General features: G+C 52.9%; 7 protein-coding genes and 1 non-coding gene across 8 annotated transcripts; 3 read left to right on the forward strand and 5 right to left on the reverse strand.

Annotated features, from left to right (window-relative positions):
* Nucleotides 1–4483: 4483 nt before the first annotated feature.
* On the forward strand, nt 4484–6255 carry C7974DRAFT_351452 (uncharacterized protein; the record flags this gene model as incomplete). Its single annotated transcript, XM_046139482.1, is given in 2 exon segments — nt 4484–4996; nt 5010–6255. 2 exon segments carry the CDS (start codon nt 4761–4763, stop codon nt 6253–6255), a joined length of 1482 nt encoding a protein of 493 aa, XP_046001643.1. The 5' UTR covers nt 4484–4760.
* A 2116-nt stretch (nt 6256–8371) lies between these two features.
* C7974DRAFT_106797 (uncharacterized protein) lies at nt 8372–10771 on the reverse strand. Its single transcript, XM_046134935.1, has 3 exons — nt 10082–10771; nt 9343–10031; nt 8372–9253 (listed from the first exon to the last, which is right to left on the reverse strand). The coding sequence occupies exons 1-3, from the start codon at nt 10540–10542 to the stop codon at nt 8403–8405; spliced, it is 2001 nt and encodes a 666-aa protein (XP_046001644.1). The 5' UTR covers nt 10543–10771; the 3' UTR covers nt 8372–8402.
* Nucleotides 10772–10845: 74 nt separating this feature from the next.
* C7974DRAFT_385881 (uncharacterized protein) lies at nt 10846–12102 on the forward strand. Its single transcript, XM_046141004.1, has 2 exons — nt 10846–11443; nt 11497–12102. Exons 1-2 carry the CDS (start codon nt 11002–11004, stop codon nt 11781–11783), a joined length of 729 nt encoding a protein of 242 aa, XP_046001645.1. The 5' UTR covers nt 10846–11001; the 3' UTR covers nt 11784–12102.
* C7974DRAFT_t28 lies at nt 12030–12117 on the forward strand. Its single transcript has one exon. It is a non-coding gene; the product is annotated as a tRNA-Thr (tRNA).
* A 204-nt stretch (nt 12118–12321) lies between these two features.
* Nucleotides 12322–16194, reverse strand: C7974DRAFT_328168 (uncharacterized protein; the record flags this gene model as incomplete). The annotated part of the gene is made up of 3 exons (XM_046139022.1): nt 12322–13907; nt 14115–14264; nt 14373–16194. The coding sequence occupies 3 exons, from the start codon at nt 16192–16194 to the stop codon at nt 12382–12384; spliced, it is 3498 nt and encodes a 1165-aa protein (XP_046001646.1). The 3' UTR covers nt 12322–12381.
* A 1018-nt stretch (nt 16195–17212) lies between these two features.
* On the reverse strand, nt 17213–19241 carry C7974DRAFT_328171 (uncharacterized protein). Its single transcript, XM_046139023.1, has 2 exons — nt 17694–19241; nt 17213–17644 (listed from the first exon to the last, which is right to left on the reverse strand). Exons 1-2 carry the CDS (start codon nt 18910–18912, stop codon nt 17424–17426), a joined length of 1440 nt encoding a protein of 479 aa, XP_046001647.1. The 5' UTR covers nt 18913–19241; the 3' UTR covers nt 17213–17423.
* A 208-nt stretch (nt 19242–19449) lies between these two features.
* C7974DRAFT_351464 (pectin lyase 2) lies at nt 19450–20903 on the reverse strand (the record flags this gene model as incomplete). The annotated part of the gene is made up of 3 exons (XM_046139483.1): nt 19450–19603; nt 19672–20553; nt 20601–20903. The coding sequence occupies 2 exons, from the start codon at nt 20901–20903 to the stop codon at nt 19720–19722; spliced, it is 1137 nt and encodes a 378-aa protein (XP_046001648.1). The 3' UTR covers nt 19450–19603; nt 19672–19719.
* A 622-nt stretch (nt 20904–21525) lies between these two features.
* On the reverse strand, nt 21526–23269 carry C7974DRAFT_106835 (uncharacterized protein). Its single transcript, XM_046134936.1, has 3 exons — nt 22809–23269; nt 22744–22758; nt 21526–22693 (listed from the first exon to the last, which is right to left on the reverse strand). Exons 1-3 carry the CDS (start codon nt 22983–22985, stop codon nt 21623–21625), a joined length of 1263 nt encoding a protein of 420 aa, XP_046001649.1. The 5' UTR covers nt 22986–23269; the 3' UTR covers nt 21526–21622.
* Between the last annotated feature and the right edge of the window lie 824 nt (nt 23270–24093).

The raw sequence follows: 24093 nt of genomic DNA on the forward strand, positions 1-24093 counted from the left end.
TAATATTGGCCTTGTTGTGTAAGGCAGATGGTGTGAAAGCGAGCGACAGAAAAAGCTGATACACGTGAGTGTGGGTGAGAAGGACGAGCTCCAGTAAAACGAACGGAATTGGGGAGAGCAGTGACAGTATAAGAGTCAGCGGCGAGCGAGCTTGCACTGCTGGAAGTGACGTTGGACTAGAGCGTGAGCAGAAGGTGCGTATAAGAGCATCTTCATTCAAGATTGTCTTCGTGTATTCCATACCTCATCACCTCTGGTACATAGATCATGTTACCTGATGGAGGCGAGACTGCACGTGCTATAATCCATGAAAAGCCCGAGAGCAATTCACTACAGTACAACGAGAGCTTGCGGGGATATCTTCCACTGCGTAACTATTTCCGCAATAGTACGCAGTAGCTGCTCGTTCATATGGCTGTTTATACAATTTAGCGTAAAGTTGCCCATCGAACCGCTCTGTAGTAGCACTCCAACTGTAATCGCCTCGCAGTCCTGATAGCGCACCTCTAACGATTCGGCTTGGTAGACGTTGAGTCTCCTCGCAGATAAACTTTCGTTTCTATGTGTCAGTGCTGGTGCTGATCAGATCAAAATGGCAACAAGAACACTCTCCGCCATGTCTTGCAGACCGTACTGCGTATGTAGAGCATCTTGATGAGGACCTGTAAGCACTGGCTTCTGGGCGTTCATCAAGACACTGTTTGACTCTGCAAGTCTGATCTCACAACTTGTTTGCTTGTTGTCGCTGAGAGGCTATACTGAATCGCGATTGAGTCAGATTCTCGAATCTCGATGTCGACGGATCGCAGCACCTTGCTGAAGGTCGTCAGTAATTGCCCGTCTCGCATGGTTTCCGAGGTTATGTTCCACTCATACAAGTCTTGTTTCCGCGTCTTTATGGTCACTGCCGTGGGTGGGTGGTACTGCCCGAGGCGTTGGTAATTGGCCCGGCTTCCCTGATCTGGAGACTAACATTGAAACCGGCCCGTGTACCCCTTTTTCGGCAGAGTCAAGTGCAAGGTCGTGTCTACAGGCCTGGATTACTGGGAGTTGGTCCATCATATAGGCATTATAGGTGATACACATACTTGGAGGCGAGAAGAATAGCTCGGGTTGTCTACTAAAAGTCAGTCCGCCAGCATCCTGTGTAGATAATGATTTGCCAGCCTAATTTTCCTAACACCGGCCACAACTTCCGTATTGTGCAATGGATGTTCTTCCCGCGCAACACAATGGAAAAGCTTTCGACGCTTGGTCATCTCGAACCTACCAACTCGAGTCTCGAGTCTAATGAAAGACAGCTGTTTCTACATCTCGCAATCAATCCGTACCATGTCTCTACTGGATATGATACTCGAACCATGGCCACGTGGACGACTCGGCTTAGATACTTACCATGAGTCTCATGCTAATTGTGAGCGGTGCTCGCTTCGAGGATAAGCTCCGACTGGACGGGTTCTATTGGATTTGTGCGTACCAGGATCTGTATGGGCGGAACTCGACGGTCCCACGGTGTCAGTCAGCGGGTGTGAAACTACCTGCTGATCATATTCTAGAGCAAGTCTCTGTGGTCTCAGATATGCGTGGACATGTCTCACACTGGTGCTGGAGGAGTGCGCAATTTCGTCAGTCAACGGATTAAGATAAGGTTTCCTGCAGGACGTCCCACCTTGCCCGGAAGCCTGAGTCTCGATAGCTGCATGTATGCATTCAGGTGATGTTGAGGCGAAAATGCTCATCCTGCAGTGCAAACTCCGGTTTCCAAACGCGAGACATTCAAAATCCTCTCACACAATCGCTAACGCAGATTCTGCAAGCGAGCTGTCGTACATCTGTAATCTGTTCGCCCTCTCGGAGGCATCGTGAGTCGGACTATTGAAACTGCCGCTGGGCACACCGCTCTAGTCAGTTCTCCGCTGCTGTGTCCAGGACTCACGGAGAGCGTGTCGAATGGTTTTACTCTGGCATGCGGCTCGTGGCTCGATCTGTCTAGTAACGTCAAAGATACACGGGTACTTGCACGAAACAGCACTCACGAGCCACAAAGACGCGGGATCGCCCGCCCGCTATACGGATGCGCGCATGGCGGTGTGGCCCGAGACGAGCTGTCGTTTACCTTACCTACTGGCCCGAGGACTTTACATCGTGTGCAGTCTCAGGGATGTCTGCTTTGATCGACGTGCAGCTCGTTTGCTGAGTGGTGCGACGTGCGGGGAAGTACAAGTATTGGTACGACGTGCAGCGCATACCAAAGTTGTGGTAGTAACGGGCATGTGCGGCTCAAAGTAGATGGAATAGAGGGGATTAGGACAGTGGAACGACGATTAAAAGATCCATTGGGCAGGTTACACAGCGTGGTAGTACATACGGTTGTAAGGCAGGGGCACGCAAAGATATTCTGGATTGATTAGACATGTAGTGGTGGCAGTGTGAAGTTGGGGAAATGCTGACATGGACCTGTGGCTACTATGTAGGCTGTGGGTTCGGATCGTTGATGGAGATACCAACGATCGTTTGATGGCAGCCAGGATGGGTGAGGCCACTGGTGGTACCATGCAGCCATGCATATGATCGGCCTGCACGTTGGCGATACAGCAGTACATGTGATCTGAGGCTCCGTGCGGTGCATATCTCAGTGCATCTCAACACCGCGATCTGCTTAGATTTGCAACGTAACGGGCTCATGGACTCCCTGCGCTCTAGTCCAACTGACATTTTCCGGTACGTATACCTAGTACTCATATACTCGAAATAGCGTTTCCGTAGATCAGGTGCCTCTTTGGTTCAAGCTCTCGCAGGGCCTGTCCCGGTCGTTCGGTTGCATGCAAGTCACCGTTGCGACCCACACGGTTCGCTCGATGTCGAAGCGACTACCGCTTCTGGAAGAGATAGGTAGAGTAAATTTTACACCGTACCTGATCACCGCTGCAGCAACGGTTGTGTGCCCGGATGAAGTGAAGGCCCCTTGAGCTGCCCCGAGCCTCTCCAGAATCTATCAATGCAATGCAGGACCCTACCAGTCCTTGCACATCACGGGAAATTTGATCGGCTGCAGACAGCCTGGGCGCACACGAGCGGAAATGAGGTCTTCGTCTTTGGGCAGCGGGAACTGGGCGGAGCGGAGAACATCATCAGCAGCACTCGTAGTGTTTGATTGATGCCATGATTCGAGGAGCTGGGTTATCTTATAAAGGAGGGTCAATCTCAATTAGGCGCTGATCTTGCGACTGCAGCATATGAGTGTCATGCGGTTGTGCTCGTGCTTCTGACAGAAGTGACAGACGGCCGTTTGGAGCTGAGGCAACGGGCAAGGGCCGCGTGTTGAGACGAAATTAGACGTCTGGCATGCGACGTCTTGGACGAGGTGCTCTGGTGTTAGGATGTCTGGGCTGCAAACAAAGCAGGCGTGGGCTGGGCAACGGCACGTATTAATCTTGGAGCGGTTATGCATTCTTGCAGCGAGGGAGTTGCGGTCCGAGGGATGCTCGAAGGAGGCAAATTGCGAGCATGTAAGGGCATAGTGCTGGAGATCATATACGCTATTGACGGCCTGCTATTACCCACAGCCAGGTTGATGCTGAGCACCACGTGGAAGCAGTGGCATGAGGGCGAACGAGGAGTGGGGGTCACATGATTGGCGAGCAACGGTGCTGGGCGGCGTGGTGCTGCGGCCGTGCTGGTGCGGTGGGCAGGGAGTTGCTGCTGGGTGGTGCTGGTGTGTCGGCGGTGCTGCGCCGGGGGCGGAGGTTTTAGAGTGGAACTGGACAAAAGCTGCACATCAGGTGCAGAAGGTGCGTCCGTGTGCGCGGCGCGCTGAAACGATGGGCGTGGAAGGCAGGCGGACAGGCAGCAATTGGCTGCCTGTCGATAAGACCGCTTCGAGCGTGATCAAACCGCGTGAAACATTGAAACCCGTCTAGTGGCGGAGGAGCGTAAGCGGGCGGGGCGGGCGCTGATTGGCGGGCGCGCGGTATTGGCAATGGATGTGCAACACGCTGCAGCGCTGGGCGGCCAGTCAGGGCGGCGTTACACGCGCAGCTGGGGCGAGCAGCACGGCGCCGCCTGGCGGGCGCTGAGTGGTGCTGACGGCTGCAGGCCTCGCGGTTCAGCGTGGCCGTGTGCGCTGGTGCGCTGGGGCTGCCGGTGCGCTGCTGGTGCGCCGCTGGTGCGCTGCTGCAGCGTGTCGGCGGGCCGGGGTCGAGGACAGGCGAGGACAGGGAGCGCGGCGCGAGCAGGTGGGCCGTCCGTTGCTTCGAGCAGCCTGAAACACCCGTCCTTCGTGTGGCGCCCGTCTGCTGTAACGGGAGCGACACTCTGCTCGCCCAGGCAGGCAGGCCAGCGGAACCAGCAGTGGTCCACTGGTCCAGCACCAAGCATGCAGGCCGGGGCGCGAGTGGCCCAACCAGCGCGCCCGCAGCGACACCCTGGCCCGTCGCTGCTGCCCCGGTGGCCGTCTCGCTCTTTAGCAGCGCCGTCCGTGCCTGCCATTTTACCTTTGTATCCCCTCACGGCCTCGCAGCTGCCTTTGAGTCCTGCCTGCCCTCCTGAACTGCGCACTTGCCGCGCTCACCGTCTTCTCGCCCCGTGCTGCGCTCCAGTTGCTCCAGTTGCCTGCCTGCCACCGCCCCGGCCTGCCCCGCCGTCCCTGCCGCGGCCTTTCTCGACGCGCAGTGTAGCGGACTTGGTCTAAAGCATCCTGCGACACTCCTACAATCTCTGCCCCTCCCTCACTCTCGTGCGGGCCACCCTACGACGCAGCCATGACCTCCGTCGTCGCCAATTCCCCGATCCCTGCCCAGTATGCGGCACCAGCAGCCGCAGACGGGGTCGGCTCCAGCAGAACATATGCTGCCATTGCGCCCTCCACCGTCTCTCCCCTCAACGTGACGCCCACCTCCAAGCACTCACGCCTGCCTGACTACAATGCTTCACCTACCTCCTCCAGTAGTGACGCAGCCATGCAGCAGAGAGCGGAGGGAAAGCGCTCGCCTCTTTCGTACGTCGTTCAGTCTTTCGTCTCGCTCTCCTTCGACGCACCGCCGTCATCCTTCTTCCTCCTCTCCCACCTCCACCTCGCTGTCGCCGCCGCGCTTCGACGCCTATCCATGCACTCCCAAGTCTAACCGCCCTTCTTCGAGCAGGTCACGCGGCCCCCCGGCGCCCAGAATAGTCGTCAAGAAGGAGCCTGCCTCGCCCGACATGCCCTCCACCACCACCCGCCACCGCCCCCGCCGCCTGGACCTGTCCAACCACAACATCGTCCACTCGTCCGGCGCCCTCACTGCGAGGCCCTCTGGCCCCGGCAGCGCCAACGTCATGGACATGGGCCTCGCCTGCCTGTCGCCCGGCTTCCACACCCAGGACCCGACCATGCGTTCGCAGCTGCAGCGCAGTCTGGACGTCCGCGAGAGGCAGAGGCAGATCATCGAGGCCCGCCAGAAGAACGGCGGCAAGGGTGCCCCGGTAGAAGAGGAACCCCCGCGAAGCACCGAGATCGGTGCCTTTGGACGGACCATCAAGACGCCCCAGACATCGAAGAGGAAGGGCCCTCCCCCTGGTCTCACCATTGCACCTCCCGCACACCAGACCTTCGCCAACGACAGGATCATCCAGTCGGCACCCATCAACCAGACCTTTACCGGCCTTCGCAGCAACACACTGCTTTCGAGGCAGATCGCCAATGGTCCCTCAGGTCTCTCGCAATCGTCACACATCCACCATGTGCCGGCGCACCAGACCAACAACCGTCTGCCACCCATCTCAGACGTCTTCCCAGAGCCTCTTCACACTGCAAGGAATCATCACAGCCCTGGTCATTCATCGCACTCCAACAACCAGCCACCACTGCCATCTCCAGGATTCGCTGCTCCCCACTCTGTACCACCACCACTGACATCAAGGCCCCGCGAATACAAGTCCGCTGAGGAGGCAGTGCAGTCGCTCTCTGGTGGCCGTGAGGATCTTCTGCCCCGTCTGGTCCACTACGGCGGTCACCAGCCCCCAACACCACCCTCACCCATGCCCAAGAACGGACAGTCAGCCTACGCTCCACACCCTGACGTTCTCCGCAGTGGCAGCTCCAGGAGGCGGGGTCGCGACGAATACGAGCGAGACAACGGCACTCCTCCCCTTGGTCGCCAAGCACCCCGTATCGGACCGTTTGGAGAGGGTCGTGACTCGCCAGAGACACAGCAGAAGAAGAAAGAAGAATTCATTGGTCTGTGTGCAAGAGCCTGGGACCTGTTCCATTCGTAATATCTACCTGCCCTCGGGCTACTTCGATACGCTTTCTGGACTAAAGGCTTGACCAACAACACTCTATTTTTGGTTCCATCGGCGAGCCTTTAGCATTGCTCGCACACTACCCTTTCTTCTCGTACTTCGCCATATTTCAGCATGCGCGCACTTAGTTTCTCCATCCCTTCGAAAAGCGCCAGCAATCTAATGGACCCGGCACGGATATAGCTTCATCGACTACCTCATACATACGAGACTTCCATTTGTCCATCAAACTTCTAAACGCTTAATCTTCGACGAGAAGATGCTAGGGATTCTGGCACGCCATTTACGCTCCGCTCTATTGTTTGGATTTTGCCTTTCAGGTATCTTGAAACATACGATGTCTCATGATCATTCCTCATTAACTTTCTTCTCACTGGGCTGGCATACCACTGCCCATATACCCTAGGGGGCGTTTCGGGATTCTTCACTTTGTTTGTTATTCGCTCGACGGGAGCTCAAGGCATGGGTGGGTAGCAAGTGTGGTGATTGGATAGGAGAACAAGGTGCATCTTGAGGCACCGGCTGTTTGGGAGCACGGTGGCTGGGCAGTGCAGGGACTGCAGCCATACGAACGCAGGGTAGGCAGATCCGTCGCACAAATTTGAGGTGCCGTGACGCCACCTCATACAAGACAAGAATCAAGACGTTCAGTCCCCAGACAACAAACATTCTGATCGCCAGATCATCACTGCCGTGCAATACTCACCAAAACTCGTCTGGTCTGATGACTCCCAGCACAGGCAAAACTGACGACCCGCTGGTGATCGCTGCAAGCATTCCGAAACGTTGAACGCATGGACCACGCGTTAGTCGAAACAGCCGCCCTTTTGCTCGTGTGCCGTCAATCTCCAGGGTCAGTGATAGAGACCTGAAATCTCGCTGCTTGCCTAATCTGGAGCTGAACGCGTTGTCACATGCGTGGTTGTTCAAAAGAAACTCGCAAGTTGGGCCCTTCAATGACAGATGCCGAAGCAGGCAAGATTCTCGGTGCAAGATTTCTTCAACTTTCGGCAACATTTGTGTTCAAAAGTCGCGGAGCTGTGTTCCATATTTGGTCAGAGTATGCGAATTGAGAGCTTGTGCCGGCAACTATGAAAGTCCGCGTGCAAAGGTACCACTCTTCAGGAGGCTGATAGTTCTGATGACCTCGGGTTGCCTGCGGGCGGCTCATTCCGCAGACCCCAACACGTGCGAAAGCAGCCCTTCGTCCAGCGCCGAACCTTCCAACGCGGGCTTTCGTAGTTGCCGGCACAACACAATTGGATCCCCGGTCCACACAGGCATGAACGAGTGTTCCGATGAGACGGCACACAAGACTGCTAAAATTCTCCGTCGATGCATCGTCTTCACGCCGTGCACATTTGGCTCAGTGCTGCTGTCTTTGAGTGGCTACATCCCTCCCATGATTCAAGGACTGAGTTTGCAGCAGGCGGCGGTGTGCACCACCTAAGCGCCAGCTCTGAACGACGAGCCTCGCGCATACACAGTATGTGACTCGTGTGCGGGTGTTGAGCGATCGGATCGCTGCCGACCCCACCGCGACGAGCGGTCGGGACGTTGAAGGCGAGAAGGCCTCTGAGTCGTCGAGGCGAGTCGGATAATACGAGTCGTGCGTGAACACAGGTTGGTGGATGCTGCGGTAGTGAGGCTGGGGAGCTATTGAATGGCTATTTTGGGGTGGTACGATGTTGCGTACGATGCTGACGTGTTTACTCGACGTCGATGTGTGCTTGCTGTGCTCAGTGAATGGTTGTTAGTGCTTATGTCTTAGTTGAAAGCTATGATAGTCGGACAATACTGATGGTGTGTGTATATGGTCGCCGATTCATCGCATCAGGGTTATACCACGACGCACTCACATAGTGCCAAGAAGTATTTTGTCACAGTAACGTCTAAAGCGTCATTTGATGTGCATTATAGCTTTGAAAATTACAGTAGACTCCTAATGAATTATGCACAGGAAGCCAGCCAGAGCGTCGAACGGCTGCCGGCTTATTTACCCGATCATCTCGTGGTAGCGTGTAATGGTCTTGGCTTGATGTCCGCCATGTACAGTTGAATTGCTCCGACTGTGCGTGTGTACCAAAGCACTGCGAAGAGCCGAGGCATCATAAGTGGGATTACTGGGTTCCACTGGATCCACCGGACGCCCATGCGGCGGAGTGGCTGGACCTGCATATGTACACATCTTGCATGGCTAGCTGCCGCTTGGATTTTGTGCGCGACAGAATTTGGTCTGGCCGGCGGTAGGGCTGAGGTGAGATGTTGCCAACGGACTTCCACCACGCTGACGAACCCTCGTCGTCTGTGTCGCTGCCAGATGTGTCCGATGCAAGGTTCCGAGATTCCCTGCCTCCAGATGGCTCACTTTCCTGATGCAGGTCATGAACAGAGCGTCTGCGTGATGCATGGTGGTCAATGGGAGGGACACCTAGTCTGGCTACGGTTAATGTGTGCTCAGAGCGGGACCTGCGGTGGTTGGAGATGCGAATCTTGGGCAGCGTCTCGTCAGCAGAGGGAAGCGCTGGTAGAGACGCAGACCCTGGTTGAGAACTCGGCTCCTGTCCAAGGGCTGTAAGTCTAGCAAGTGCTTCTTGTCGAGGAGTCGATGCGGTAGATGACCCGATACTGGTCAATGCTGGCGATAAAGGCCGAGGGCGAGATCTGTTCAGCAAACGTCCTGTGTCTTCAGTAGGTGACGTGGGACTAGCTGGAGAAGGCCTCCTTCCTGGTGGCCTCTGACTTCGGTCCAACAAGAAACTGGCTCTAGTATCAATTGGCTTCGCATATTGTAAAGCTGGCAAAGCGGATACTTTGCGGTTACGTCGAGAACCTGAGCGAGATCTAAGCGTTTGTTGGTCGGTATTTGTTGTGGACATCGAATCGGTCGATCTGAAAGACGACAGTAGACCCGATATGCTCCGGACTGGTGAAGATACGGGTGTGACTTCAGGTGTGATAGTAGAGATCACTAGTCCATTGTTAGCATGTGTAGGAGAATCCATGGGATGCAGTCTTTGCGATATAGAACAAGAGTTGCGTAAGACCAAAATGACTGACCTGAAAGATTTGCATTTCGTTTGCGCAACTGCCGTACATCGTGTTTCAATGTGCCAAGTACTTCCTGCCGCTCTGGCGCTTCCAGTTCAGTAACCCATGACAAGAACAACTTGTATTGTGCGGTCATGCGTGGATCAAACACCAATAATTCCTCGTGGTCACCTTGCGGCCCAGTTGAAAAAGATGTTTCCTTTCGCACCGAGTTCGGTGCATTCTGATTAGAAATTTCCCCGCTAGGGGCTTTATCCAGCAGCTTCAACGAGATGTCGTCTGGAACCGTCCCAGAATCTTCCTGTAGACTCAACGACCAGCGCTGTGATAGTCTCTTTTTGTCGTCCTCTAGCATGCTAGAAACCCGTTTGCTGTGACGGACAATCTTTGCTTCAAGGTCTTCGTGATCGATTACTGCAACTCTCGAAAGGCTGGATCTTATGGACCGGATTTCTTCTCGAGCTGAGCTGACCAAGCCAGAGTCCTCTGGGTCAACATACATCACGATTGTATCGTAAGCCGGTGGGCTGGAGACTGGAGCCACATCAAGTATACTGGTGGATGACTCTGCCTCCTCATATTGACGTTCGGCCTGTGCAAGCTCGATTAAAGTTGCTTCGCGATCCAGTTCGAGACTTTCGAGTAGTGTTTGATCCTGCCTATCCTGAGCTATAGTGGCTGCGTTGTGCGGTTCAGATCTACCACTCGTCAGTCACTTGTCGTCTCCACCGATGCAGTGGCAACGCACGTTCGTCTGACCCTCTCAGCTGTGCTCAAGGTGCTCAGCATCAATGTCAGGTTCGTCTTGTAAGCTTCAATTGCGGCTCGCAAGACTAGAAGCTTCGGTTTCTTGAAGACTGCCCATTGGACCCGCTCAACGAGTCCAAAATTACCATCCTTGCCTCCTCTTCCCGTCGTCATCTTTTTAAGTTTGTCCACTGCATTAAGGATCTCTGTGAACATCTGAAGACTGTCATCTGTCATGTCCTTAATCAATTCGGAACAGTGAGCATAACGGGGCGACTTCTCAAGGTTCTCAATCGTTTCGCCAAGGGTCTTCAGGACTGAACAGAATGACCGGATCTCACCACCAATCATCCTTGCCTCGTGGCCAGCTGATCCTACGTCTGCGGAGAGTTGTGACAGCACCAGTGCTACCTTTGTGCCAGCAGAGACGATGCCAATGATACTTGCTGCGAATTCTGCCATAGTTGGGACAAATTACCCTCATGAAAGGGTACGCGCAAACAGAAACTTTATTGACCGATATGAGGGAACTTGATTTTGGATCCTACACATTCTTGTAAAGTGTGAGCACGATCTTGAGGGTGAGGAGAGGCTGTGCATGCTGCACCATGTCATCCTCAGGCAGCAGCCGCAGCCCCCTGTATCATGCAGCACTGCCTCTTCAAACATGTCTTCTCAATCAAAAAACTTGCATCATCGCATAGCTAACACGGCGACAAGCCTCCATCTGAGCGTTCCGAGTGTTTCAGGGCAGATAATTTGCGGAGAATGTGAGGTCGATCAAAAGCGTACCATTCAAACGAGGTGAGACTCGGACGGGCACACGTTCGCCCGGCGGCCGAAGATGCCGCGACCAAGCTCTACCGTCTGCAACCAGCTGTGAGCTCCACGAGCAGGCATCATCACTGTTATTGTCACGAAATGCTCACCTCACTCCCTGTTCTTGCCTCGCTGGCAACTATTACCTCTGCAGCTCGCCTGCTGCTGCAAATTCCTACCACACATGTAGTGAACCCCTCCGCACTCTCCTCCACGACCCACGCCACTCTGCAGTCAAATGGTTCACCACTAGATGCATATCTGACCCGCTCCAACACCTTCAACTTCAACAATGTCAGCGTCGGAAGCTATCTTGCGACCGTACATTGTCGGGACTATGCATTTGAGCCTCTGCGCATCGACGTCAGCATCGAGGAGTCTGTTGAGGGCAGTGGGGAGAAGAAGGAAGTGATCAAATCCTGGCAGACGTTTTTGGGCAATGAGTGGGACAACAAGGGCGAGAGCAGAGGAGAGGGCGGTAACGGCCTTGTTATCGAGGCCAGACCAGTTGGCCAGAAGCAGTTTTATCAGGAGCGTGCTGGATGTAAGTCTTACACTACTACCCATGCGCCTTTAACAATAAACTAACAGCCACAGTCTCACCTCTTTCCTTCCTGAAGAACCCTATGATTCTCATGGCTGTCTTCTCCGGTCTGCTCATGTTTGGCATGCCCAAGCTGATGGAGAACATGGACCCCGAGATGAAGGCCGAAATGGAAGAGATGCAGAAGAATGGTGTTCTGGGCTCGGGCACAACGCAGACGGCGCAGCAGATTCAGAATTTCGACTTGGCGTCGTGGATGGCAGGCAAAACAACGGACTCCAACTCGAACAGCCGCGGTCAAAGTCCGGCTCCAGAGAAGCAGGCTTCAAAGAAGCGCTGAGGTCACAGGTGTATGTTTGTGACTAGAATGGGCAGTAGTGCGAAGAAAGAACGGCGACTGGATATCAATCGAGCTGAGCGAGTATTCTTGATGTAGATATCGCCGACCCCACAAAGATACGACATGTCTGACAATATGACACGGGGCATGTCGCTGTAGATTCAACGGCGAGTATATATGTTTTGCATATTCACGAAATGCCACAAGCCAATCCAACAAAGTTGAAATCTTGTGGCTCAGCAATGCGCCCTCTTGGCTTAGTGGTAAAGCGTATCACTAGTATGACTTCGGTCAGCAAATGATAAGATCGCTCGTTCGATTCGGGCAGAGGGCATCTTTTTGCGCTTGGAACACCTACAATGTAGGTGAAACGCTTGCTATGTTGCGGTGTAAGGTTCATTTTTGGTACCTAATTCGATCTCCCGTTGCCCCACTCACTATGCAATAAGCGAGCCTCACCTGAAGTCTGGCCTCTCCCCGAGTACAATTCAGGCTCCGGTCAGATCATAGTTGGCAAAGAGCGATGTTTTCACGAGGAGAAAGACTACAATTGCTAGACAAATGCTACAGACACAAAGCTTTCAAACAAGGCAGTGGGCTACACGGCGCCGCTCCTCAACGCCCTCATGCCACTCGCCATAGCAGGCTCCACATGCCCTCGAATCGGCATTGTCGCGTCTCTTGTAAACATCAAGATGTACCTCACAATCACACTCTCCACATCCGTCACAAGATGGATTGCTCCACTGACCTTGCTCGCACTACCTACAAGCTCACATCCCAGCAACATCCGCATGTTGCTCAGTCCACTGTTCTTCCAGCTCAGACTTGCAGCGCTGTAGTAAAAGCTCGTTGAAGGATCATCCGAGAGGTATATCCCCTTGCCGTGCGCGGCGCCCGTACGCTGCAGCGGTGTGCCTGAGCAGACGCGCAGACCTTGAGCAAGGATAGCTGGGAGCCGATCGAGAGATGTGCCGTGGAAGAGTGCCATGGTGTCCTTTTTCGTCGTCTGGATTTTGCGTACGAACGCACTCTCAAGCTTGGAGCTTGCGTTGGCTAGCACGAATTGGTGTGTTCCTTGTGGGAGGTTGGGGATCTTGAGGAGCCCAGTTGCCGTGGCCAGGAAGCCGCGATGGTGAACGACGGCCCAGGATATGAGCTTCTCGGCTTGTGGGTGGTAAGACTTGAGTACGGAGGAGAGGTCAACGGCGTCTCGCATGATCCGCATGGTGGGTAAGGAGTTGAGTATAGACTTGACAAGCTCGATACCGCGGATAGGGCAGTTGGGAAGAAGTTCAGGCTTGGAGCTCATTGCTGCTGCGTAGATGGAAGACAGGGCCATGTCCACGGCGAATGTGTCAGTTCGGATCTCGGGTATGCGGACGTGAAGAGGAATGGAATACCAGAGCCGGGCGCAGGTATGAAGAGTGAGATCGCAGGGTGTAGAGCGACGAAAATGGGCTGGTGTCGGTTCTTGTGTGGTAGTGCATGACGCGCAATGTCGTGGTATGCCAGGCAGCGATGCCGTCACATGCCCATGGATGTCGTTGATCCCCGTTTCTCCTTTACGCAGCTTGGAGTAGATGATTCGACCCAACTGCCACGTGAGTCCTGTCTGTTTAGATGTGCATATTTGTTTTGTAGGACTCTCGGATCCTTCTGAGCAGCTGTATCTTGTGTGCGGTGTTGTCTCCATGTGTTGGTCGATATCGTAATGCAAACAAAATGCTGGGGGTGACTCCTTATTTGAGTCAAGCAATATCTGAAGCATAATCGTATTAGCGGCTTCCGGAATGCCCATGGCACCACGTTGCAATTGCGTGAAGGCCGCTAATGAGAATGTAAACTCGATTTCGTTGTCACCAATTCTTTCCACCGAATTCATAACTCCGACGGGGAGCTTTGAGATTTCTTCATCGAGTTCAACCGTATCGGGCATACCAATTTGTTGCAGAAGTAGGGACGTGCCTGGAGGATCCTTCCTCTTCAGTGCCTTCTGCAGGTGTCCCAGTCTGTCTGCTTCTTGAATCAACTCATCTTCAATTTTTTGCCAAAACTTTGTTGCTTCCGCAAGTTTATCTCTCGAGACATGGAGGTCGGTATGCTCGATGCTCAGTAAGTTGGCTATCAAATGGACTGCAGTTTTGGTGCTCTCGGGTGCTTTCGTGTCTAGTAGCCACCCAGCCACCATGACTTCGACAACCGAGGAGGGGACATCATATCTCAAGGTAACAGGTTCGTTTGGAACGAAAGTATTGACTGAATCATTAGCAGATGTCTTTGCGGATGTGAGGTTAGAGATGATGACTGATTTGGGCCGTTCATCGGTACCAGAGGCAGGCGGTTGGCTGCAGCTTGGGAGTCCTGGAATCATCAAGAAGCCGTGTTTCGCATCCCATATATTGCTGCACACCTCTGCAGTTTCTGTAGACGCATCGAGAATGACACAAACACACTGTGAGACCTCCCTATCGTTCTTAGCTTTTGCTGATAACATCCCGACAAATTTATGCAGAAGTGATTCCACGGCTTCTTGTTCCGCGTGTTTCAGAGCCTTCAATATAGCAAGAATGTTGCTTTGTGTGCCACTGCATCCCAGTATGTATCTTATTGCTTCACTTCCATAGCCTAACGCTTTCTCGAGCCGTGTAAGAGTTTTATTGCAAGGCGTCAACTCAGCACAGTGCTTTTGCAATCCGAGTCGTAGTATCAGTGGCACAGCATCATCGTCTTGGGGCAATGCCGGACCAGAAACGAATACGGACTGTACGTCGGTCATAAATGACAGCCACTCTGATGATGTCATAGTGTCGAGAGTATGGTCGAGAAGGCTCACGCCCTCGAAGATGCTAGCGCGAGTCTCTTGCGCAATCAAATGGTATGCCAGGTCTCGCCAACAGAGAAGTTGCGCTTTGAAGTCCTGGGAGGTAGGACAGCTTGCCAGCAGCCGTACGAGTTCCACAATGCTCTGTTGAGGACTTCTTCCCATGGCCCTCAATATCGTCAGGAGATCTCGAACAAGTAGACCAGGACCTAGGTGCTCCTCGGTTGAAGCAAGCCCGTTGAGACATCTGATACGAAGATTCGCGTTCTCGTGTGTGACACCCGCTACCAATACCCCCAATGATCGTCGCTCCTGGGTAAGCTTGGGTGCGAATGATCCTTCCCACACCCGTAAGATCGACTCGAAGGTACGTTGCGAGATGTAGCTAGGGGCTGGTCCTAAGAGGATCCGGTGCGAGATGTAATGCTCCACAACTTCCTCCAGAGAGTGTTTTGGTTCTTCTGTCTGGCCGGTAAGATATGAAGGGGCTGCGACCCGCTGGCAGTGCTCATTTTTGGACCTCAAGTTCCATGTTAACTCGGCTGTAACGGTAGACTGATGACGATCGATCTTTCTTTGAGCATGTGCAGCGGTATGGATATCAATGGCGATCATCATATGCGCCGAAGACGGCAGCAACAAGCACAGTGATTCGATAATCTTCTCTCCCACCACCGGTACACTCTTGGACTGCTTGATTACAGTGCAAAAGGTATGCAACTCAATAGCGAGCTCTGCCCATGGCTGTTCTTGTTTGATGAGCGTGTTGATAGCCGTCTGACCGTCGTGGATGCATCGAGTGATGCCTTGTAGTAGAGTGGGCGTGAAAAGGATTCTGCGGAGGTTAGATGAGCGATCATGGTCAAACAATTGTATGAGCCCTTGTAATTCCTGGATATGGCTTCCATCGAGTTCATCGCGGTGAATATAGATGTGAAGCACAGGATCTGTGTAATCGGGTCCGAGGCTCGACTTGGTGCCTCCTGACATGAATAAAACGGCTTGCACAAGATTCAAAGCTTCTTGCGTCATGGTCCGAGAAATTGCAATTTCCGAGAAAAATCTTATCACCTGGGAGCGATTTGGCCCTGCTGTGGTCAAAATCGATACCAGAATTGAGATGGCGCTTTCCAGCACCTCCCTCAAACCCTCTTTTGTGCGACTGGGCACTTCTATGAGTAATGCCCTGAATTTGGCGAAGCCTCGTCCCGGTTCGTACTGCTCAACCAAACCTTCCCGCAATGTAGCTCTTGTCCCACAGATAAAGTCGGGGCCTTCTAAAGCAAACAGATCCGAGAGCATCGCCGCGCTGTCACTCTCTATGGAGCTTAGAAGTTGCAACAGTCGTAAGTCTGGCCTCCAATTGGCCCAAACTCGCCACACTGGGAACTGAGTGTCGAGTATATGCTCTGGCAGCAGGAAGCCGGGTGGTGTTGAAGCTGGCGATGCACGACCAAGCTCAGCCATCCAATATGAAGCTCCGTAGGCAGCTGTCCAGTTGTTTTTCAATTGTAAACCTTCCAGATGCGCTCCGTAGTCGGTGATGGCTCGACTTGTCAGGCTCAAGAAGTATGGGACTAAGTTCATGTTTGGCGTCGCACACTCCCTCAACGCTCGGCTCACGCCTACCAAGATCTTCCCTGCTGCTCCAGGACCGTGTGTTGCAAAGGGAAGTAGGTGTTGCGCCCATATCGCCTCCAGATCTGTGACCGAGGCAGAGTTATCATGGTTTGCTGCTATAAGACACTGCAACCATGTCTCCACACCCCAGTAACTTCCATGGGCAACATTTAGATCCACGTGGAGGGCTGCTCTCAGACTCCCTGCTGTCATCGCGTGGGCTGCAGCTGCAACAGCAACGTCCTTCGCTTCATGCGAATCAACGAGTATAGCCAGACGCATATCGGCATCTGCTTGTGAAATCTTGCCCTTCTTCTTGAGATAAACATCGGTAGCCTGCCTCAGCTGAGCATATGGGAACTTCGGATCCGAAGGGTGTAGTACGCCAGCAACAGCATCGATCGCTTGATGCCAGTCCTCGCTGTGTTTGGCCTTGTTGAAGAGTAAAGAATGCTTCAAAGGTACTTTTATTCTCGTTCGGGAGTTGGTGACATACATGGTCGTTGTGGTGTGACCTTGAAGATGAAAAGTCGGGAATTTCCATCAAAGATGAATGGTTGGGCCTGGTCATTCAAAAGTCACCCAGGATAGTAGGGGTATACTGACAGTCCTCACCGAAAATTGCGAGTTTGGCTATGAGCTGTGGTGTACCAACTTAGAGGACTAACGTGGGGAAAAGACCAAGGCAGAGCTGTTCACGTGGTCCGCAATAATAGATTTGTTGCACCTCAAGGGTGCCTACCAGGCACGTAAGGCTCAACGAGGCAGCCTCGGAGCGTACCGCACTGCGCAAAGGCTGAGCTGGGAGGCTCATCTAATGGTGGCTTGACCGAGAGCCAAATACGGTTAGAGAAACAGCGATCGTGAACACAAAAGCGACAGCGGTAAGCGAAGAGGCTATGCCGGTGTAAGTAGAGCATGATTCCACGGACGAACTATGTGAGAGAATAAACACGGAAGAAAACAGGTGTCAGGGACGTACACTGCCTCAGAATCCATTGTGCTAAGACATACTGTTGTCTCACTTAAAGACCTCACCTGCCCATGCTGCGGTCGCCGAGCTATTACCGAGTTACCGTAGATCGAAGGAAATGCGTCCAGATGTGCTCGCTGGCATTATCAAGATTGCTTGGCTGACCTGATACGTGGTTGCCAACGGCTAAGTCGGCCACGACAACGGTGATCGTCATTGATCCTCACATGATACTACATTTCTCTCCATCGGGAGCAAGACCTTTCTGCTGTTGCAAATACGCAGCAGCCTGCCCAATGAAATCTCCAGTTTTGTGAAAGCATACTCTGTTGCCTTTAGCATCACGTACCGCTTCGCCAATGCTCGAGTCGTAGGCTTGACCAGTGTGACTATCCTTTGCAGGACATTTGAGCCCATTTACGGCTTTCTGTTCTAGTTCGGGTACTGCTAGAGTGTTAGCATATGTGTAAGTAGCAGTAATGAGAACACATACAGGTCGCAATGTATGCAAGGAACTCATCTACCGCATGGCGGCTCGGCAAGGTGTCGGTTGACTGATCCTCAAGTAGAATGCTTGACAGTTTCTCCATGCGAGCTACGGTTTCGGGGCGAACTCCTCTGGACATTTCCTTCTGCTCGACTGCAAGTGCGGCGAGCGGTCTGGCGAGCGGATGCATGTATATGCCCTTTACATCTTTTGGCGTGAACATCTGCTTGCTCAACGGATTGCGCGGCACCCCACTGCCAGCCTTGATAGCAGCAACTAGTTCCTCCATATCCCACGCATAATTATCCTCGGTGACGTAGAAGTTAGAACGCGGTATGTCTTTGATCGCGTCACCGTACATCGTCTCCGTGTTTGCATAGTTACGGCCGAGTTGCTCGTGCTCGAGGTGCATGAGCGCAACCTCGCAATGGATCTTAAGGTCGTCTGGTAACGCGACTTCTAACGCGGCCTTGCGCTTGACGAGAGCGTCGCGAAGCGTGTCGGTAATCGTACCTGGGGTGCCTCCAAGAGTGTCTTTGTGCCATCTCATCGCTTCCTCCATATCTGTCACAGCAATCGCTGCGGCATTGTCGGGGCTATTTCGCATAGCGCGGGCTGTTGTACCGGGAGAACATGACTGTGGCGATGTATTTACGTGCCCATCAACAATACGTTGAATCCTAGCAGTGTTTCTGGATGGGAGAATACTTTGCGTTTGTTGGAAGGCTTGCAGATGTATAAGATCGCTGAATATGAAGCCAGCTCTGGCTCGAAGAGCTTGGTAGCCCGTAGCTAGATCTTGTCGGGCTGCATCGATGTCATCGCCAATGTCAGTAGGGGCTTGTTGTGTCTTCTCAGTAGGCTTCACTGTCATCTTCTTCTTGTATCGACCTGTCTTGACATCCCACACAAGCCCATCGGTGGTCACTTGTCCTGTAGCTTGCTTTGGCGGTGAGGATAGTGTTGACTTATCAGGTACAGGTGGCTCAGATTTCTTTTCAAGCATCCGTAGAAACCCTAGAACCTCAATATCTCCAGGCGCAAGTGATTTGAGCCCCTTCGCATTATCGAGAGCAGCCTCAACCCAACCAACGGCGATATAATGTTCGGTGAGAAGCTTCCTGGCAGAGATGGCGGGTGGGCGTCGGGAAATCTCCTCCATGAGCTCACCAATCAATATCATGTCTGGATCTCCAGACCCAGTTGCTCCAGAGGTTGCAGCCATCGCGCAACGTTGAGCAAGTTGATCGGTGTTGCGCAAGGTAAGAACCAAGAATCATGTATGAGAGTAAAGAGGGAGGGGAACAATAAGGTGCAACGATACTGGTTGCTGCTGAAATCAGTCTTGGCGTGAGGAGTGAAAGGTGAACCACGGTCGTCACGACTGCAAGACCTCGCTGGAGACCCAGCTTCAGGCTGCAGCTCACGGATAGGGCTTGCGTGACAGCCATTTTGGATTAGCCTGGATTGAGGTAAATCCTCGCATCGGGCTGTACTCTGTAATGCACAGCATCAGATGCGCCTGATTTCATTTGTTTGGTGACCGGCGTGTGCTGGCTCAGTGGAGGCTGGGTCGGCAGACTTGGAGGTGGCGGAGCGCGCACCGGAAAACCCCGGAGCGGTTAGTACCAAATAGCATCTGTCGATGCCATGCAATCATTACAGGCTGAATTCGGCACCCCTATCACTTTGGGTCACTATTTTCACAGGCGAGAATGGTGTGATGAAACTGATTAGATTTGACGAGGAGTTCAGTGATTGCCCATAATCACGTACTAGCCACATCACTGAATGTCAACTTCTTGAGTGGGGTTGAGTTATCACTGCACGCATTGTGTAACTGTCTTTTGTGAATTGTGCATTGATTGTAGCTGTGAGATCGGAATCAAGACACCTTGACTTTGATGTCAATTACAGTAAGTCTCAGAAGTGGAACGAAGCGCAATCATAAAGCATTCTTTATGAGGCTGCTAACCTGTCCTAGCAAATGTCGACAGCATTTTTGCAACCCTATCTGGTTCTTTATGTCCAATTACAACTTGCCAACACCGGAGTTGCTCTTCACGCTCGCCGCAATCCCGCTTGCTGCCTCAGCATCAACACCCTCGTCCGCGAAGCCGCTCAGGAAGTCAGTTGCAGTACCACTGAAGTCACCGCTATCGGTAAGTTGGTTGGCCTGACAAGTGCGACCAAGCGGGCTGCTACACGCCGCGCCATTGTCGGTAACTGCGTACAACAGGTCGACACCATCCTCGATTGGCTTTTTGACAGACTCGAAGACATTGCCCTCAGCAAGAACGCGACCATTCTCATCAGCTGCAATAGAGAAAGCGTGACCAGTGTTATCATAGAAGTAGTTGTTGACTGCGTGGAGGAGGGTTCCATCGCCAGTGCCGCCAACCTTGGGGCTGCGACCCGAGGTATGGTGGATGTAATTGCCCTGGAAGGTGATTTTGTCGCCACTGCCAATGAGTAGGAGAGCCCAGTAATGGCGGTTGTCACAGCTAGCAGACCAGCTCGTGTTACCGTCAATCTCAGTGTTGGAGATAGTCACGCGTTTGCTTGGGTCGTAGCCAGCAACTATATGCTGGCGACCGATGAGCGAAGTCTTTACGTGATCGATCCAGATCAAGTCAGTACCGGCGAGGGTGATCGCATCGCCGCCCCAAATGTACTGTGGGTTGAGCTCAGTGATATGTATATTTTGAACAATAATGTTCTCAGATCCGGCGAAACGCAGGCCTTTACCCCGAATCACGCCCTTCGTTCCTTCGCCGACAATGGACTTGTTTGAGCCAACGTTGATAGGCGTGATAGCTGCCTTGTCGTACGTTACAGAAACAGCAGGGTAGTCGGAGTTGGTGCACTGTACAATATTAAACACTGTGTCGATAATTTGGATCTGATGCTTACCCAGTCTGCGCCGTTAATGGCATCCTGACCACCATCATCAGGGCAGGAGTTTGAGTCAGGGCGACAGCCGTCCTCGGTAGTCTCCCCTTCTGTACCGATGAAGTTGAACTCCTGGTTCAAGATGATGACGCGGGCCGTGTCGTCAGTAAGGTAGCTAGTAAGCTCCTCGGTGGTGGTAGGATACACTGGTTCAGCATCACCACCACCAGTGGTCGCTGCGGCAAAGCCGGAAGGAGTGCCAGTGACGCCAGCCGCTGCAACGCCAGAGGCAAACAGGGACAGAACAAGAGCCTTCGCGATCATGATGGCGTTGTCTTTATGACGATAGATCCAGAAAGAATGACTGACCCGCAGGCAAAGGTTGTGGAACGAAGGTGATGAAGCGAAGACGAGGAGCTGGTTGATTAGTGTCAAGCTCTGGTAGTGCAAGTTTATATATCCTGGCGAAGTCTTTCGTCCTAAACCAAGCCGCCTGCCAAGCCGGCAGGCAATTGTCGCATGCTATTATCCTCATTAGTTGTGGCCTGTTGATTCTTGGCAGGATTCCTGCCAGAAAAGTGACATGCGAAGTTCGAAACGCGCTATATGCATATTGGAAGGTTGTGGAGACGCAAACCGAGAATCTTTGATTTTGATCACCGGTCACAATAGCGACATTCAAGAATTTCGTTTCAGGTAAGATGGAAACAACCGGGGCAAGGCACGATCGGCGCATGGGTGCACGCGTCTCAGAAAACCACATTGCGTATTTGAAGTCACAAGCCAAGACAACGGGGGCGTTGTCGTAAGACGCTCCCAGCAGTAGTACCCGTAGGGCAGCCGACTTCATGAAAGACACCAAGAGGCCGCGAATGCCTCTGGCTCATTGAAATTACTTTACGTATATGTTCTAGTACTGGTGAGTATACCAAAAGAGTTGAGCAGCGCCGTAGGGGTATATAAAGCTCGAGCGAACCGAAGTTCGATAATTTGTACAAAACGCCATTCATGCAATCGCTAAATCGTCAACCATGAGAGTGCACTCAGCTTTGTTTTGGCAACACTGGAGCGACTCGTCCAGATGAGCTGCTGCTAGACGGCACAGAAGTCCTGCTGTTGCGTTGGACTTCGCGTAATGCTGCGGCGTAATCTGCTTCTGCGGTCATACCACGCACCCTGCGGTCCATGTCATCCATGAAATGATGTTGCGGTTTTCTGTTGTCGGTGTGTGCGTGTTCTAGTGTCCGCATTGGTGTGTCATCCAATGCACTAGGTGAAATGTCATCTGGTGCTATGCCTGCGTTTGGATCGATGGGATCGTTGGAGAATACGGAATCTTTTGGCTTGCGATGTCTCCTGCCCCTGAACGGGAAGTTGCTGGGATGAATGTAGTCGCCGTCTGGACTTTGAACCTGCTGGAGAGTGTTTGCTTCTCGTTCCATCTCTTCCCAAGTAGCTACCAACTCCCCGTTGTTTCTGTTGCGGCTGTCACTCATGTCGCCCGAAAAACTACCAAGTCGACTGATTTTGAAAGCCCGTAGGCGATCCAGCGCCATCTTGAAGTCGTCCAGTACGACCGAGTCTGTTAGACACTTAAAGACGAATGCGAGCTTCCAGAAAGGGTTTATGCCAGTCGCTAGGCCAATGAATCGAATAGCACCAGTGACGCAGAGTATGTCCAAGAGGATGAAGATCGCAGACATGACCATGGCTAGCAGCATAATAGCAAAGCGCGGTGATATGCGAAGAATTTCCTTCAATCCCATCTCGTACTGCGTCTTGATGATCCAGAACAAATAGATCGTGGTGATGATCCACCAAGGGTCCCGACATAATGCTTCCCACGGCCTTGTCCTGAGAAAGATGGTGTTGACACCATGGAAGTATGCGAAGTTGGCGTAGATCTCGGCTATCCAGTAAGGCTGTACTAGAATGATAGTCCCAATAAAGACATAGCTGGCTGGTTTTGACAAAAAGGGCTTAATCTTCATCCAGGCAATGACGTTGTGGAGTGACCAAGATGCATTCAGGAAAATGGCCGATACAGATAACCACCATGCGTGTACGGGTGTGTCAAAGAAAAGATAGAAGCCTTGCCAAAGGCCCATGACGAGCTGTAGATGAATTAGCTAGGGGCATCGTGCATGTTAATGTGAGGACCCACTTCAAGTAAAATCAGCTAGATCGAGTCAGCACCTGATTTGCGCCGACAGAATACAAAGCACTTACTTTGTGCAGTAGAACACCTCTTCGCATATTTGCAAGAGTGATGAAGCCCATGATGATGAGGCTGCCAACAAGGTAGCCCATTGCCCATGCTTCAAGAACTAATTCGCCGGGGTTCGTGGGTTTAGGGACTATTTCTCCTTGGACCCATCGTTTCGTAAGATCCTGTATAGGACTCATGGTAACGGGATGGTGTTCGAGGTTGTAGATGTGGCGTGAGGTGCCGAGAGGCGGTACGAGTAAATCACTCGTAGACTCGATCGATGTCAACCCTCAACAATGTCACCATGACAGAGGAGAGAAACAAGGGACGAGATGAAGGTTGGCGGGGAGGGGGGAAGAAGAGAGAAAGCGAACGAGCGACGTGAGCGCCCTCCGCCATTTCTCCGCAATGCCATGACCGATGTGGAGGGCATGGGCAGAGGCTTCACGCGCGGACCTGGCGAGTGATGACACTTTGCTGGAAGGAGCGATAGCGTCATCTAAGTAGGTTGGCTTGCCGCCTCGGACTCAACGGCAGACGGGGCTTTGACATGCAGAATGATCAGGATTCGCTCATGTTCGGCAAAGCTGGATCCAGACTGCGCAAAGGCTTACAGTGATTTGCCGCACACGAGCGACGTTTGCCATCCTTGCCAGAGGGCCACGACAACGAGGAGGCAGTCGAGCGCTGCAAAAATGCGATCATGCGCGTCGCACTCGTACAGAGAGTGCATCATCGTGCTTTGCGCTCAGTCGCCGGCCACGAAAGCAACCATGTCTGAGGGCACACAAGCGGCGCATTTCCTTTGAAAGGCTGATCGAGCCACCAACCGAGCTATTGGCTGGCCGCCCCAAAGACGGTTGGTGCGGCACGCTCATCGCGCTGCAGGACGTGAGGCGAAGCCGAAGGACGACTGCAGACCCAGGCTGCGGCAGCCGGAGCGGCCTGGCCGTCAAGCTGGAATCCGGGGGATGTGCTCCATTGGCTCCTTCAGGCAAAGTGTCTGTGAAGTTTGGATGGCTCCGAATGTCGATGAACTCAGACCGACGGACTAGGATATTGGCATTACAATGCATGAGCAACCCCTGCTATTCGTGACGACGCTGAACAGCTTGCGTATAAGGTGTTGTGCCACGCGCACCCTACTCCAGAGCCACGTAGTGTATACTACGGCCTAGCGGGCACGCTGACAGTTCTTAGAACAAAGAAGACTTTCCCCATTTTTTGGTCAAAGGTAAATAAAGCTACAGCACGGCAGTCTACATATGCGCATGAGGCTCTAGAGACCCAGTATTCAGCCGATTT

Source organism: Boeremia exigua, assembly GCF_020726555.1.
Source record: "Boeremia exigua strain MPI-SDFR-AT-0100 chromosome Unknown C7974scaffold_2, whole genome shotgun sequence".
NCBI lineage: Eukaryota > Fungi > Ascomycota > Dothideomycetes > Pleosporales > Didymellaceae > Boeremia > Boeremia exigua.

Coding starts and splice junctions, on each gene's coding strand:
- C7974DRAFT_106797 (XM_046134935.1), bottom strand. CDS start 10,542: ATGGCAGAATTCGCAGCAAGTATCATTGGCATCGTCTCTGCTGGCACA. Junction 10,032..10,081: donor GCTGAGAGGGTCAGACGAAC/GTGCGTTGCCAC, acceptor GACGAGTGGTAG/ATCTGAACCGCACAACGCAG. Junction 9,254..9,342: donor ACGAAATGCAAATCTTTCAG/GTCAGTCATTTT, acceptor ACAATGGACTAG/TGATCTCTACTATCACACCT.
- C7974DRAFT_385881 (XM_046141004.1), top strand. CDS start 11,002: ATGCTCACCTCACTCCCTGTTCTTGCCTCGCTGGCAACTATTACCTCT. Junction 11,444..11,496: donor TTATCAGGAGCGTGCTGGAT/GTAAGTCTTACA, acceptor TAACAGCCACAG/TCTCACCTCTTTCCTTCCTG.
- C7974DRAFT_106835 (XM_046134936.1), bottom strand. CDS start 22,985: ATGAGTCCTATACAGGATCTTACGAAACGATGGGTCCAAGGAGAAATA.
- C7974DRAFT_328171 (XM_046139023.1), bottom strand. CDS start 18,912: ATGGCTGCAACCTCTGGAGCAACTGGGTCTGGAGATCCAGACATGATA. Junction 17,645..17,693: donor CCTTGCATACATTGCGACCT/GTATGTGTTCTC, acceptor ACACTCTAGCAG/TACCCGAACTAGAACAGAAA.